Genomic DNA, 17,355 nt, shown 5'->3' with positions numbered 1-17,355 from the left:
TTCCCACACTGAAGCAGTATAACACATTTTCTTTTCCATTAGCATCCTACAATTGAATGATTTTATATTGGTGATATTTATATAATTGTGCTAGTGTATCTATATGTTGAAACAATGATGGAATTACCGGTGGGCAAAATATCTACGTACCTCGGACGAGAAAAAGCCGAGGGTTTATTCAAATGGGACTTGCGTGGGACAGGTTGCAATATCATCCATGTTGTTTCGACTTCTGATGGTTCTTAGACACCATTCCCTCGCATGTCTTACGTTGGGATTAGGAATGACAGTGGAACCGTTGTATAGGAGCCAAAACCTTCTGGAATAGGCAGTGTGAAACCAATTTTGTACACATTAAACACCTTCGTCATGCAGTATACATCATGAACATAGGTCGCTCAGTTGAGCCGCAAGTGAGCACAACATGCGATGGCATGACAACATGGGTAATTCAGGGATTGGAAATAGCCACAGTCGCACGTATGGTCCCTCAATGATACTCTTTATGTGCCAAGTGAGAAGTTACTCGTGGGACTCGTCTCAGCCAGAATGTACTCGACTGATGCCTATCAAAAAGTGCCACTGTAAAGCATCCCAAATCCCTTAAGTTGCACTCTATAGCCTTTATAAGAGCTTGACAGAACTGATGACTAGTCCCAGTTAAGCCTTTGCCACTTGTCCTCAAAGAACAAATGGCTTTGCAAGCCTTCTATATATTGACTTCACCAATAAAGTGATCGGAAGATTCCTTGCGTCTTTCATAACAGAGTTAATACACTTGGAGATCTTCGTGGTCATGTGTCCGAATCGTCTTCCATTGTTATGATGTTGGGTCCACTTATTGTATTGCATTTTGTTTTTCTAATCACACATAACTGGGTCCTCTGTCTTTAGAATGTCAAACCAGTAGTCAAACTCTAGCCTTGTTTTCGCATACGCATCCTTACTCTTGAAACTCAAAGCAAAATTTGCTGCAATATGGTGAATACAGAATGCATGATAAGCACTTGGAAGGAGCCAACCACCATTAAGGGCCTCCAAACATCCTTGATCCCGTTGTGTCTATAAGATATAACAAGAATGCCTTATTGCGGAGATACATGCTGGCAAAGATCGGACAGAAAAATGTATTAGGATTTCGCATTTTCTCCCTCAACAAATGCAAATGCTACTAGATGATGTTTGAGTTCTGACGATTAGATTTTCTATCGGTAAATAAATTTAAAAATATAATCGCGTTGTAAGTATAGCTTCTAAACCAACAGAAAATCTTTTGTACAAAAGTTTTGTTTGTCACTTAAGCAAACCCAATAAAAATAAATAACCGAAGTATTCAAACCTCGGGTCGTCTTCTCAAGGAATTGCAGGGAGGTGTGTTTTATTATTGGTTATGGAAAACAGTATTTTTGGGTTTTTGAAATAAGGAACAAGTAATTTAAATAACAAGAAAAATAAATTAATAATTAAGAAAACTCTTGGAAAGGTATGAGAACTGGAATTCCTATCCTAGTTATCCTTATCAGGTGTGATGAGAATTGGGTTTTAACCCCACTTGGTCAGCCTTTACTAAACAAAGGAAGGTCAAGTGGACTAATTAGCTTCATCCTCAAACCCTAGTCAATCCTTATGGAATGACTAGCTTTAGAGTGATCCAGATCAATTAGTAATTCCAATTTCAATCAACAAATGAGTTTGATAACTCAAGTGTCTCCAATTAATCAACCAAAGCTAAGAATGTAAAAAGCTAAATAAAATCATAGATCTGAAATACCTCAAATTGCATTAATAGAAGAAAATCAATCCAAACATAAAGAGTTCATAAACCAAATTGAGAAAATAAGTAAAAGGAACATTGAACCTGTGATTGAAGAAGATGAAATCCTAAACCTAATAGAAATCCTAATCCTAATCATAAGAGAGAGGCGAGAACTTCTCTCTCTAAAAGCTACATCTAATCCTAAAATTGTGAATTTGAAAGTTGTATGAATTGTTCCCGATGAATGAATGGATTTCCCATTTTATAGCCTCTAATCTGTGCTTCTGGACTTGGATCTGGGCCAAAAGATGGTTCAGAAATCGCTAGGAGTGTTTTTTGTAATTTCTGCATGTGGCGTACGTGTGGGTCACGCGTTCGTGTCATCTGGAGTTTTGCTCTTCCGCGCGTCCGCGTCAATTGCGTTCTGTGCTAGGCACGCGTCTGCGTCGTCCATGTGTTCGCGTCATTTGTGTTTTGCGCTAAGCACGCATCCGCATCGTCCACGCGTTCGCGTCGCTACTTTTTCTTCAAAACTCTATTTTTGTGCTTTCCTTCTAATTTTGTATATCTCCTTTTTGTCCTCTAAGTCATTCATACCCTATGAAACCTGAAAATACTGAACACACAAATTACGGCATCGAATGGTAATAAAGGATAATTAAATTTAATATTTTTAAAGCATAGGAAACATTTTTTCACATAAATCATAAAATGAGGAAGGAATAGTAAAACCATGCAGTTTACATGAATAAGTGGGTGAAGATTTGATAAAAACACTCAATTTAAGCACAAGATGACTCATAAAATAGCGGTTTATCAAGTTCCCATCATGCGCAATTTCCAAAAGCATCGTACCCCCATATTTGCCATATAAATGATTACCATTAATGCTAACAAATGGATTACAATGCTAGAAAGCCTCAATACACAGAGAAAATGTCCAAGATAAACGTTGGAAATACACCACAGAATCATCGGTCAAAATTCCAACTCTGACAGGAGAAGTCATTAGCACTGTAATGCTTCTAGTCATGATTGACTTCACATCAAGAATCTATCGTGGCACTTGCTGTAAGACTCTTCCCAATCTCCAAATATCCGTGCTACTACATTTTTCTTTGCCAACCAAACCTTCCTGTAACTAGGTCTAAAACCATAATTTGCCTCTATTGCTTGTTGCAATATCTTTATTATAACAGTAACATCAACCCTAACTAACAAAAAGATGAAAGCACATATCACATGATAATCAAGTTGTCTGTGATCACCAAATATCGATGTGGGTAAAGAAGTGTGAAGGCCATTACACCTCTTGACCTTCCAATTACCCTTCTTTGCTGAACTAATATCCGAATCAACCAATTGTACCATGGTACTTGAGGTGGTTTGACTCCAACACTCTATACTCAACTTCATGACAGATGCTATAACTCTTCACACTAAGCATGACTTCCTCTTTATTCTAGAATAATTAGTCAATTGAAATTCTATTAGAGTGTTCATATTGTGCAATCTTTAACCCCCCAAAAGCATACTCAAAGTCCAGTTGTTTCAGTTGCAACATCACCTCCAAGATTAAGGTGAAAAAGTGTGGCAGGTATTACTACATGATGGAACTAGATAGATCCTATTGTGTAGATGGGTTGTTCCTTGTATTCTCATCACTGTCTCCATCTATCTCTATAGGCTCCTCATCTAAATCATCTTCTCGCATTGCATTTTCAACCCAATCTAATCCTCTATCCTGTGCACCATCAGAAATTATAAGGAAAACCAGCCATTGCAACCGCAAGCTTGCCAAACAAATGATTATCTTCCATAACAGATGTATTCCCATTGTTGCGGTTTAAATCAACCGCAAAAGATGGAGATGCCACCAACGCTGGCACTGATGCAACTACAGGCATCGAACTCGAAGCTTCCCCAAGCTAGCTGATCCCTTAGAACTGACGATAACATCCTCCAGCTTCGCATACAGCTAGGGATGACAATGATCTCCATGGGAACAGGGATTTGCCCTCCCCCTCCCCCCACCGCGTCCCTATTTTAGTAAAATGCACCCCATCCCCTCCTCATTTTCGTCACGGGTCCTCGTAATTTATTTCTTTTCGGGGGAGGCAGATACTCGCATGTATCTATGGATATTAAGTTTTAAATTAAAAAAACAAAACAAAACAATAATAAAATCTTATACAATTCAACCAAATATATCAAATCAAACACAATTCAAATACAAATTTAACATAATTACATATACATAAGATTTCTAACATATAAATTAAAATAACATGAATTAGAGTTACTTACACAACTTATAAATATAAGGATATTTAAGTAAATTTCTTTTCGCGAAAATTTTGCGGCTCTCCGTGGGACAAGTACCTCAATCCCCGCCTCCCATTTCTATTTATTTGCGGAGGCGAGTCCCTGTCCCTGTTGGAATTTCGCGGGTCCCCGTTAGTCTCCTCATTGCGAGTGCAGATTTTTTTTTTGCGATCCCTACATAAAACTCATGACTTCACACTAGATGACACCATGACAATCTAGATATTATAGAATAATTTCTCCACCCGCTTAGTTCTATACACCTCAAATTTTTGTAATATATTGGTTTGAACATCCACAAAAATATTTGATGAATGGATAAAAACACTCAAAAAATTTTTGAAAATAAACTTTATACTCTATCTTTGCTTTTCTAAATCTTCCCTTTGTAGTGTACAAAAATTAAAAAATGATCTTTACTAGACATTGTATTTAACAACTCTACATCAAAATCACGTTCAGTCAATATTTATAAATCAGTTATCAACCATAAATCACTACACTCTCTCAAGGATTACCAAATTCATGTAACTTGCTATTGTATTTTGCATTTTATGTATTTGTGTTTCCCTTCGTAAATCGCTACCGCTTGTAGCATTTCTGTTGCTTTTTCGTTTCAACATAAATCACGACATGCCTGAGCGGTTTATTTGTAGATTCTTAAAACCTTACACTATGTAACGATTTATATAGATTTAATACAGAATCTAAATGTAGTTAATCTCCTTTATTTATTTATTTATTGATTTATCCTAATAATAACGATGATGATATTGATATCTATTGTTGGCACCTGGCAGTGCGTAAGTTTCGCATGCTGTTTGTATTAGCTGCACAAGAGTGAATGCTATTTTAACCATTACATCGTTGTCAGAGTAGATAAAGAAAAGGAAAACAAAATGAAGGATGATTAGTTAAAGTGCATCATGGCTAGGAAAGATTGAACAACACTGTTAGTTACATATACCCATCATTGTCATCACATTGATTCATTCATTCATTCATTACATTCACAACGCTGAAACAAATAGATGCCAACCTACTATTGGGTATTACCGTAAATGTACCTTATAGAGTAAAGATTATTATATTTTCCTTCTAACAACTAGTACTATACTACTATACACTCCTTTTATTTTCTTTACTCCTTTTAAAGGCCTGTAATATGAATCTATTACAAGAGGTTCTCTAATCAGACAAAGGTAGATATAAAGTAAGGGAAAAAGATGTTAGAATGGGGGGAAATGTATACGAAAAATTGAACCACATTGCTGCTTTTAGATGTCATGTAATAACTCTTCTATCAATGGTCTTCAACAGAGTGCAGCCCAAGCCTGTGTCTCATTGTTGAGACATTGACCGAATATTCCTTCATGTTGTTTCGTTCCCATTGGTCATTGTCACCATTGATTGTAATTGACAAAAGAAACTATTCATGTTAATTGTAACTTTATAATCGTATAGATTTCTTCAATAAACAAAGAGGAATAATTTATAAGCATAATAAATTTAATATTATAAGGGAAAAAAAAAGAGCCAAGCACGTTGGTATCAGTTCTCTCTCCTACGTGTTTCAGTATCACTCAAGTGACAAGGTCTGTGATAATATTTGATTATTCCTTCGCTAATAATGTAAGGTATTGTTTGGACAGCCCAAAGAAAAAAAGAAATGTGTTGCTCAATGCTCAATTCGGAAAATAAAAAAAATAAACAGAAAAATGGAAGGGCTATGTCACTTCGGAATCCTAATGCATAATGTATATGTATACTGCTTTCACAAGATTGAAAGGTCTGATGTTATGGAATTGTGCTATTGATAATAATAATTTGACTTAATATATTTGAATGGGTGCGGGTGTTATTAGAACTTCATTTGATGGCAAATGAATTGTGGAGTTAACATAATATCTCATGTCAAATAACTACAAATACGTTGGACTCAAACTACTGCCACATAATTTTTGTTTTAACACAAGCAAGTGCCTATAGTCTTGTAGATCATAACTACAGACTTTTACCTTAAATATGCATATTTTAGGTGCTTGCAACCTTGCAAACTCTAGGTGCTTGCAAGTTGCAACGTTGCCTCCTATATTTTTATAGTTCCATCAAAGAAGGCATAGCAAATATAGTTACTTGGACAAAAACTAATACCACCAAACAAAATGAATGTTCTTTCTGGGAATCATCATTCTATAAAGATTCAGAAACAGATTCTAAAACCAATGCCTATAGAAACTATAGTAAGTACATAACAGATATTGCTTTGGCGCATTACTTAAGCAGTAAGAACTAAGAACAACATCCAAATTGAACATGAGAAATTCTATAAAAAGGGGAAGAAAAAGAAAAGAGTTGAATGTAATGAGATTAAGGACTTCAAAAGATTTTCCACTATTTCATTAATAAATTACTAATACCTATGCATAATTGCATACACAATTACATTACAGAGGAAGGACAACAACGAGAGCTATTGTAACTCTGCTCCAAAATTCCAACTGATCCCATCACAAGGTAACCTGAACCCTATTTTGATCCTACTAAAAGTATAATAAGAAAGAAAAAAGGCAATGCATCCAAGTAGAAAGGGTCAAAATCACAAAGCAAAGTTTCCGGCAAAGCATCAAAAGCAGCAAGAACAATCAAATGGACAGAGCGGAGTACCTCCAGCATCTGCCTTATTGAGGCCCAACTCATCTTCAGTGTAGATTGTGAGCCCATCACTGGTTTTCTTTCTTGATCGGGAAGGTTTGTCTAGAAAGCCACCATCATCATTATCATCTTGCTCTTTGGTCTTCTTCTTCTTTTTCTTCATCTTCTTCTTGTCATTATTTGTTTTCTCATCATCAGATTTCTTTCTCTTTTTCCCAGCGAATATTTCATCAATTTCACTACCTGCCTTCTTCTGAGATGGCTTCTCCTCTTCTTCTTGCTCGTGCACAACATTATCATCCTCTTTCAGCTCCTGATTACAGGTCACTTTACAACCGTTCTTCTTCTTCTTCGTCATTGGAGTGAAAACAGTGTTACAATCTTTGTCAGAACCTAGTGACAAAACATGTATTTTGTTTAGGGTTTCATCAAACACCAAATGCAAATTCGATAATAAAGAAGAGACTCTGCATTTATACGACTAGATTCAAAATAAGGAAAAACAAATCCCGAATTAAAAAAATACGTCAACAACGGCGAGCGGTAATGGAACAATTTCAAACAAACAGAGATACAAATTCAGAAGATTAACAAACAAACAAAAATTTAAAAAACACAAAGATTAATTTCAAATCAAAGTATCAAACAGAAAAAAAAAAAAAGAAAAAAAACCTGCAGATGGAGGAGAAGTAGTCGGCTGCGTGGCAGAAGCTGTCGGCGACGAGGCAGGTGCAGTCAGTCGCGAGAAACAGAATGCCGGAAGGGGCAGACGGCGGATCAGTGTTTTAGATCAGTGGCGACGAGGTAATCGAGGAAGCTGGCAGCGGCGACGACAGGGGAACTCGAGGAGGCCGAACGAACTGCTGAAGGCTGAAGGAAGCGGGAACCCGGGGGGAGTTAGGGTTTTGCAATCTTTTTCTTTTGTCATCTTTTTGGGCCTTAAGATATGGGCCTTAGAGAAAAGAAGTTCGCCGATGATCCATTGCATTGGGCTTCATTGAACTATTAATAGGCAAAGGAGCAGCATGTGTTGGTCTATTATTGGGCCGACCATTGAATCTTTTGAAGAAGAATGTGAATGTGCGTGGTGTGTGGTGTGTGGTCCATTTTGCCATATGTAGTATACCTGTGTTTTGTTCTTTGGTTTTCTTGTCCTCTTGTTTGTTTGTTTCTCATTAACCAAGACCAAAAATTTAAGAACATCCATGTATTCTTGTTTCTTGCTATCTAGAGATAATAAACTAATAATTACTCCATAATTTCACATTGTCCTGTAAGAACCTGTTTGTTTGTTTTAGAGTTGGAAGGTTCCCAAATACATTTTTTACTCGTCGCATATATAAACAAGAAAGTCAAGTTATTTGGCTAACCAAGTGTGGGAGGGCAAAATTTACCTTTTTAGGGTCATTTAGTAAAAGAACAATTATGTTGTTATTATTATTATTCTTACTAACAGGTCATTTTTTAATTCAAAAGTAATTTAAATTTATGTCATCCCAAAAAAGAAAAGGAAAAAGAGATCCAATGCAATGAAAATGCATGCTGTGCTAATGTGGGCCACATCGAAAACACTTTAACGGCCTGGATGCAATGGAAGGTACAGCTAGATAGTTGCAAGGGACAACAAAGCAAAAACATGCAGAGGGCTGAACCGCATAAAGTAAAGTACCTACTCGACCTCATAAGCTGCTAACGTTATTCCTTACCCTCTTTTTAATGTTAGTGTATTTCTGTTTTCTATTTAGTTCTTCTTCAATTCATTATTATTATGGGCCGGTATAGTTATCATTACAGGACCGTTTTCCAAATAAATGCTATATATTATATATTATATGGAATTAAAATTGATACACGAACATGAGTGTCGGGTTGGAAAATGGAAATCAATTTGAGATGAGAGTGGTGTGGGTGTGAACAACGGTATGTAGGTCCATCCTATTGGATAATAATTTGATGAGCAGAAATGATGTGTATGTAACTTGAGTTTGAATATATTTTATAAAGTGGTGATACAGATACAGATACAGATTTGTTATTTCATTTCATGACTTTATAAAATAATCGGAATATTTGTTTTAAGAAATAAGTTAGAAGAAAAAGCATGATGAGAAGTGGGTAAGCGGCAATGGCGCCGTTGATTTATGAGATAAGAACATTGCATTAGAAAGAGAAATATAGAACGTGGGGTGTGCTGCGAAGAAGAAGAGGTCCCACGTTTGTGAATGTGGGTCCCATATCATGTTCCAAGCTGGCACGTTCTCCTCTACATAAACCCTCGTTCTCTAACCCCTTTCCATCAAATTACTCACCATCTTAAACATCTTCATTGATGATGGCCGAGGAAGCTCCAAAGAACCAAGAGGCGGTGGTGGTTACACATGTTCCGCCGCCTGAGGCCGAGGAAGAGAAGAAGCAGCCCGTGACTTTGGGCACTCACCTCTCCAAGCTTCCGGAATCCGGAACCTTCAAGGAAGAAAGCACCAAGCTTTCTGATCTCCCTGAGACCCACAACAAGGCGCTACAAGAACTCAAGAGCCTCGTTCAGGAAGCTCTTAATAACCACCAATTCTCTGTCCCTAACCAACCCAAGCAACAACACAAGCCTGAAGAAGCTGTAACTGCTGAGAAAGAAAGTGAAACGAAAGAGGAAGAAAAAGCTTCTGAACCTGCCACGAAAACAGACAACGAGGACGAGGTGGGAGAAGAAGTGAAAGAAACCGCAGTGGTTGAGGTTGAAGAAAAGGTGGTGGCTGCTCCATCCATTGATGATGATGGTGCAAAAACTGTTGAGGCTATTGAAGAGACCGTTGTTGCTGTCTCTGTTTCAACAACAGAAAGTCCACATCCACCGGCACAGAAAGTTTGCCAAGAAGCCAAGGAGGACGTGCCATTGCCACCGGAAGAGGTATCCATTTGGGGGATACCACTTCTTGCAGACGAAAGAAGCGACGTCATCCTCTTGAAGTTCCTGCGCGCCAGAGACTTCAAAGTGAAAGACGCTTTCGCCATGATGAAGAATACAATCCGGTGGAGGAAAGAGTTCGGAATCGATGAGCTAATGGAGGAGAATTTAGATTGTGATGAACTGGAGAAGGTGGTGTTCATGCATGGATTCGACAAAGAAGGACACCCTGTTTGTTACAACATATTCGGCGAGTTCGAGAACAAGGAGCTGTATAAGAAGACATTCTCTGATGAGGAGAAGAGGCAGAGGTTCCTGAGATGGAGGATTCAGTTCTTGGAGAAGAGTATTAGGAAACTGGACTTCAATCCTGGCGCCATTTCCACCATTGTTCAGGTCAATGATCTCAAGAACTCGCCTGGTCTTGCCAAGTGGGAGCTTAGACAAGCTACCAAAGAAGCCCTTCAGCTACTTCAGGACAATTACCCTGAATTTGTGGCCAAACAGGTTCATCTTTTTTGTTATTCTCAAATTGCATGCAAATCACTAGTCATATAAACGATCCTCTTTGCCTTTGGTTCAGGTGTTCATCAATGTGCCATGGTGGTACCTTGCTGTGAATAGAATGATAAGCCCTTTCCTTACCCAGAGAACCAAGAGCAAGTTTGTGTTTGCAGGGCCTTCAAAATCAGCAGACACCCTTTTGAGGTTAAGGCCAAAAGATTCAAACTTTGCTTATTCCTTGTCTTTTCCGTTTAGTTTTCTGTTTGGATTCTGCATAGCTTTTAAAGTGCCCTCTTTGTCCTTTTTTTGGTTATTTCAGATACATAAGTGCAGAGCAACTTCCGGTGAAGTATGGTGGACTAAGCAAAGAAGGGGAGTTCGGAAACTCCGATGCTGTTACGGAAATCACAGTGAAGCCAGCAACGAAACATACGGTGGAATTTCCTGTTACTGAGGTGAGTTTTTTTCCTTCGTAATTTTCGGGATTCGTTTGGTTTCGAGAATCCAAAGAACCAAACATTGGAACGTGGAATATTGCATTGGATTCCTCTGTCTTCAACCGTTGAACACTATCTACTTCATTGTTGGAAAACGTTTTTTCAAACATTTTATAATTCCGTATATTAATGTCAGAGTATGTATACGGAAGAGCCGTATATAATAATATTGGAGTATTACTTAGACCTAGAAACAAACAACATATGCATATTCCAATGGGCAAAATAAATAAATAAAACAAGCATAGAAAAGAAAAGGTCTAACTCTAACTTCCTTTGTGGTAGAGCTAGGAGGCAGGATTAATTGTTGAATTTTGATTTGATTTATTTCTTAATATCGCTAAGAGCCAAAATATTCCATTTGTCCAAGTTATGTTGTATTTTTCCACCGTTTAGTTAACCTATAAAACATGCGTGTGGACCACTTTGGTGCTTGATTAGCCCGATTGTATATTTTGTATGAATTTGTCAGGTACTTATGTTGCATATCCGGCGTTTGACAAGGATTTATGAAATGAAACATGAAAAAAATAGTTACTGAAAAATAAAAAGGCGTTATGTTCAAGAGTAAGAAAATAAATCTCTGCAAGAAAAAAAAGGGTTTTCAACACAAGCTATTATAATATGATCTCTTTCTACCTAATGATGATAGTGATGTTGACATTGATGCTGATCCAAATGGGGCTGCATACTTAAATCCTACCGCTTTGTATTTTTAATATAGGGTAAAAGGTGGTGTTTTTAAATAAGGTGAAAACTTTGTGTGCTTTTTTTTTTAATATGGATACCACAAATTTAAGGGTCAGATTTGTGGTTTTTTTTTTGTTGTTGATAACCACAAATCTGAGTGTCAGATTTGTGATTTAAATTTTTTTTTTAAAAAAAAAATACAAATCTGATATCCTCAGATTTTTCTACTCTTCCAAATTCGAGGGTTCGATTTGTTACTCAAAATTAAAAAAAAAAATTAATCCATATTCAAAAAAAACACACCAATAATCCATGATTTGTTACTCAAAATTTAAAAAAAAATTAATCCATATTCAAGAAAAGCACACCAATGATCATATTCAAGAAAAGCACAGCGATGATGAATTACACACCATTTTTTTCATATAAAAAAAAATTAGCCTAAACCCTACACCTCTTTTTTATATATCTAAAAAAATATTAGACTATTAGAAGCCAGATACAGTGTAAAGGATAAATCACTTTACAAAAGAAAACCTCGTGCAGTGGTTAAATGAATCATTCACTGCATAGAACTGTTATAGTGTTATTATAGTCTTATTTTTTTATCAATCCAAAGTTATAATTTTGTTTTGGGAACATGCAGAAATGTTTGCTTTCTTGGGAGCTGAGAGTTATAGGGTGGGAAGTAAGCTATGGTGTTGAATTTGTTCCAAGCTCGGAAGGTAGCTACACAGTGATTATTCAGAAGGCTAGAAAGGTTTCTTCATCAGAAGAACCAGTGCTTTGCAACAGTTTCAAGGTTGGTGAGACTGGAAATGTTGTCCTCACCATTGATAATCCAACCTCTAAGAAGAAGAAGCTCCTCTATCGCTTGAAGACCAAGACTTCCCCTTCTGATTGAAGAGCAGCAGTGCCTGAATTGAATGCATGCTCTTTTTGTTATTTTTCCTTATATATATTTTGTTTTTGTTATTATTATGTGTTCAATCAATTATATATAAAAATACATATATATCTTCTATATATAATGGCCTTTCTGTGGCTTTTCTGTTTCATTATTACTATTTATTATTATTATTATTATTTGTAGCTGTTTGTCATTATTGAAGATAAGTGTCAAGGTTCATAATTGGACTTGGAGTTATATAAGAGTGTGTCCTTTAATTTCTTATTCATATTAGGGATGGAATATGGCTCTATTTGTAATGTATACGTATGTGATGTTATCCAAATCATGTAAATATATATATAGGTGGGGCCTATATCTATTTGTATGTCGCTGGGATTGTAATCAAGCATGAAATGTGCTTGAGAGGAGTCATGATCGATGTTCCCACTTGCAAACAGGGATGAAAAAGTTGATGTGAACATCTATCTATTATTACTATCATGGCCCAATACCCCTTCTAAAATGTCACATTATATTGCAGTTTGGAGTTTGGACTCTACGCCAGTCACCCTAAACCTTATAATACCAAGTTACTAACAGTCTGTACCCATTAGCCTGACAACCACATATTGTTGTAATATAATCTGTTTTATTAAATAATAATTATGGTTATGCATACTGTGGCTATCATGTACATGCTGTATACTCCTTTCTTTTCATAGTCCTTAAGGCTTATCTAAGCTTTAATAACCCTAGAATCTTTGAGTTCCATGTATATACCTAATACCTGTTGAGTGTTGTCTTAGCACAATGTGTTCTACTAAATTGATGAATGCGAGGGTATTATTTAAGGGACCCTAAAATATTCAATTTTAGTGTCCCAGCAGTACATTGCTCACTTTAACAACCTCCTCCCCCTCTTTCTCTCTTTTTTTTCTTTATTTTTTTGCACCGAATTTCATCATAAAACCCACTGATTAGTACACTAAGTCTATAACATATCTACCTTCCTTTTTGTTTTTTAATCGGATTTGAATAGAAATGCTTTTATATCTATATAGGTACCTGTGTGTAACCTTTTGATACTTTTAAGGCATGAAGTGCTGGACGAGGGCACCACCATCATTCAGACCAACGAGGCAACAAAGTTACATAAGTGTTTTTTGTTTCCTTTTGCTAGGTAAAGAAAGGCATAGAACAATTGGTACTTTTTCATCATTCATCAACCCTGTAAAATAACTAATAACCTTGGTTATATTAATGAATAATGACTATACACATTACATTAGATGAACTTCCTTTAAACCTTATGTTAAATAATATATCAGATCTTCTGGAATAAACGAAGCAATCATTTTTCTTGAGATGACAACTACTTCTGTTATTTATATATGTGCAAGTGTCGAATTTAATTTTTTTTTTTTATTTTTAGTTCTTTTGGTCAAGTTGAACAAAAATACTATTTCAATCTAAATTTTATGTCTAAGGACTACTGGAATGATGATAAACCGGTCCAATGTATATATAAAACCGTTAAACTTGCGAGTGCGAGGAGAGTATAAAAAATGAATCTCATATCAATAAAAATAAGAAAAAATGAAGAGTTTATAAATTAAGATATCCATTAAGTTGATGTTTAAGATTTGAAATTAGTTTGATATCTTTTAATTTTATATTCTCTCAACTGATTTTCCCTTAAAATTTCTTTTATGGTTGAGAGTTTTTTATGATGATCTCACAAAAATTAATTTTTTATTATATATTAAAATTATTAATTAAGTTTTGTATAAAAGTATTCAAAATTTAAGATTTTAATATATTTATTGAAATAAAAAATTTAATAATTTCTACTAGTAATAATTTTAATCTTACTATGTCCTTTAGGTAAACCTACATATATAAATCTACGACTTGTCTAATTTTGCTGTTAAAAAGTGCGAATGAAATGACAAAAAATGATTTCTGTGATGAGGGAAAGTGTAAAAGTTAAAGGGCTAAAGAAGGCTAAAGCCCAAAGGAAAGTTTATGTTAATTACTTCATTGTTAAAGGGTAAAGAGGAGAGTGAGTAGGGTCTGAATGTTGGAACTAGGAAGAGAAAAGAAAGAGGGTGAGGGGGAAATGGATCCTCTTTAATTTTTTTAATACTTAAAAGAATAAATTATGATTTTTTATTTTTTATTTTATAAGTGGGATCAAAAATAAATAGAAGAGAAAAAAAATGAAAGGTGAGGTTAAATATTTGACACTATCCAATTTTTTTTTTTTTCACTAGAGAAAATCTACTCCTGAATGAAGGTCTCATTCAGTGACAAACACTTCCATTTCACTAATTGCCTTTGCTACTGCCAATATAAACTTTTTTTTTATGATCAATATAAACTCTTCTATGCTCCTAAAACTAAAACAATTAAAAATAGTAAAATACCACCTTTTTTATAGAAAAAATACAACTTTTATTTGGTCATGAAAAATACATTTATATAAGGACAAAATTCTGGGCCGTCTATAGTAATGGGCCAGAAATAAAAACCTTGTAACTTAAAAGACTTAGTTGGGGTTACTGACAGGGGAAAAAAAGGGTGATTTGGGCGAAGATAAATAAAACACAACTGGGCTTCCGAGACCAACACGAAAGTATAGAATTTACCCTTAGGTTTGGGTAGGAAATATTTAACTCCGGCGTCTACAACAACTTTGGTCTTTGTAGAAGGGGCTCAGTCATATCATAAAATTTAGGAAATTTATCTATTTGTTTTGGTTTTGTTAATGAATAAATGTTGTAATAATATTTGTTAAAGATTATTTTCAAGAGAGATCCAAAATTTCCAACACATTTTTGGAGAGTCACAAGAGCACTCTAAGTCTCTGTGCACCATTGCAGTTGCACGTGAAACAGATAGCATGCATGTATTGCATTTGCATGCGGTCCAGTGAAGACAAGTGTAGTGTGGTCGCCAATTCATGACAAATGCACAATGATCCAACACAGAGGTTTCAGTTTCATCACCGCTGCTTCTGGCGCGCTTTTCAATAAAATTTATATCCCTGGCCCTGGTTGTTGGTGCCGTGCGTGCCACAGCTACGCGTTTAATTACCATCTAATACTACTACATAAATTAAAATTAACAAATTAATTTGCAATGAATATCACGGTGCGTACGTACGTGTCCTATAGCCACCACAGGACAAAATAATTGAGAACCCATTGTTGCTACATCTGGACAATCCCGTGATCCACCAGCAACACTAATTCCTTTAATTTTCCAAACCCCTATAAATAGAGGAGCACTCCAGCTCTTGAAATCAATTAACTAGCAGCAGCTGAATCAGGGAATGGAGAGGGCACGATTTGGGCTTATCCTTTGTTTGGTTCTTCTCATCGCTTCTCGTAATATGTCTCTACCTCTAGTTTTCATATATAATTTCATTTCATATGCATGTATTAATTAAGTATAAATGCAGAGGAGATGGTGGTGCAAAGCGAGGGAAGAAAGTGTGATTCACAGAGCCATCATTTTAAAGGGAAATGCTTTAGCGACACAAACTGCGCATCCGTTTGCCATGGTGAGGGCTTCACAGGTGGCGAATGCCGTGGCTTCCGTCAACGCTGCTTTTGCACTAGAAATTGTTGATCCGAAAACACACTCCTGTCCACTTCTGTTTTCTGCTTTGCTACTTTCTCCGTTCCTCTGCAAATAAATTCTACCATGACTGTGGTGACTGTGTTTGAATCTCAAATAATGTAATAACAAGTGGCAATAGTTTCGAAAATTAATCTCTTTTAAGTAAGGATAAATTAGTGTCTTAATTAACAGAATCTAGTAAATTGGTTGAAATTTTACTCGAAGCGGTAAGAAATTTTATTTTATATGCTTTAATTTTGGTTAAATTATCTAATAATTTTTAATTATTATCTTTACATATAAAAATGATGAAATGGTTAAATATTATTTTGCTTGGTTTTTGGTTCGATTTCTGCACGATGTGTCTACTAAACTTGTATCAAGATCCAAGATATAACCTAACTTGTATCAAGATCCAAGATATAACCTTTTTAGGAGATTCAAGATATAACTTATTTTAAGAGAGTTCGATCTTGGGACTTATCAATTATAGGCGTCGAAAATAGACTTTGCACGAAATAAAAAGAGAATGTAAAACTTGTATTATTGAATAGACACAATATTACGAAAAGAATTTCTCAAAGTATTTGAATAAAATAAAATCAAACATCAACTTGAAACTAAAATCAAATGCTTGAATGCTGGAAAAATAAATGATCCAACAAAGAACAAACCTTAAAAATTGAAAGTGAAACTGGAAATAAAATGAAATAAGAAAAAAAATAATATATATATATATATATATATATATATATATATATATATATATATATATATATATATACACTCCATTTTCTTCTTTTACATAAGCGTGACTAGGAATTTTTTCGAAGTTTGTAGGAATTTTTGCTTCCTTTATTTATAGGCGATTCTTTTTAGTTTAATGTCTATTTCTTCATTGTTAGGTAGCTTCATCCACGTTTTCGTTGAACTTGATCTTCAGAGTTTTGAATTCACATCCTGCTTCAGCTTGGAGATTAAGAAATTCAGCTCACGTTCAGGGCAGTTATTTTAATAGAATTATATGTTAATCTTGTAAACATGTTTTAAATGGGATTTTTTTACCTTTACTTTTCGACTGCCTTTGTTCCACTTACTTTTTTAAGAATCCGTTAAGTGTTTCTTTCATAGATTTCGACGTCATAATGCTTTTGAATCAGTAAAGTGTTTCTTTCATAGATTTCGACTATTACTACTCTCATCATCAAAATACCTTTTACAATCAACTCCTTTGCCCCTTAACGTTAAGTTTCGATTTACATTTATGGGGACGGATTCGGTACACGGGTAGTGTTAGTGCATCCAAACGCCATTTAGGAGTTTGGCGTACCGGTCAGCCAGGGAGGGCAAAAATGAAATACGACGCTTTTTTTGGGGGCTTTCTGCAATTTCATATAAAATAGGAGGGCATGTTTACGATTTTTAAAAAGCATACAATTAAGTTAATTGTTTAAATTAGCTGCACACTCAGTATTTGATTAACAACTATTACTGCCGCTCTCTTCCTCCC

General features: G+C 35.5%; 1 protein-coding gene and 1 long non-coding RNA gene across 2 annotated transcripts; one reads left to right on the top strand and one right to left on the bottom strand.

Annotated features, from left to right (window-relative positions):
* Nucleotides 1-6,459: 6,459 nt before the first annotated feature.
* Nucleotides 6,460-7,717, bottom strand: LOC112791039 (uncharacterized). Its single transcript, XR_011880199.1, has 2 exons — nucleotides 7,409-7,717; nucleotides 6,460-7,129 (listed from the first exon to the last, which is right to left on the bottom strand). It is a non-coding gene; the product is annotated as an uncharacterized lncRNA (long non-coding RNA).
* Nucleotides 7,718-8,334: 617 nt separating this feature from the next.
* Nucleotides 8,335-12,387, top strand: LOC112791037 (patellin-3). Its single transcript, XM_025833717.3, has 4 exons — nucleotides 8,335-10,145; nucleotides 10,222-10,346; nucleotides 10,462-10,597; nucleotides 11,976-12,387. The coding sequence occupies exons 1-4, from the start codon at nucleotides 9,066-9,068 to the stop codon at nucleotides 12,231-12,233; spliced, it is 1,599 nt and encodes a 532-aa protein (XP_025689502.1). The 5' UTR covers nucleotides 8,335-9,065; the 3' UTR covers nucleotides 12,234-12,387.
* The last annotated feature ends 4,968 nt before the right edge of the window (nucleotides 12,388-17,355 follow it).

This window comes from Arachis hypogaea, chromosome 3, assembly GCF_003086295.3.
Source record: "Arachis hypogaea cultivar Tifrunner chromosome 3, arahy.Tifrunner.gnm2.J5K5, whole genome shotgun sequence".
Taxonomy (NCBI): domain Eukaryota; kingdom Viridiplantae; phylum Streptophyta; class Magnoliopsida; order Fabales; family Fabaceae; genus Arachis; species Arachis hypogaea.
This window is presented reverse-complemented; position numbering and strand designations above follow the sequence as displayed.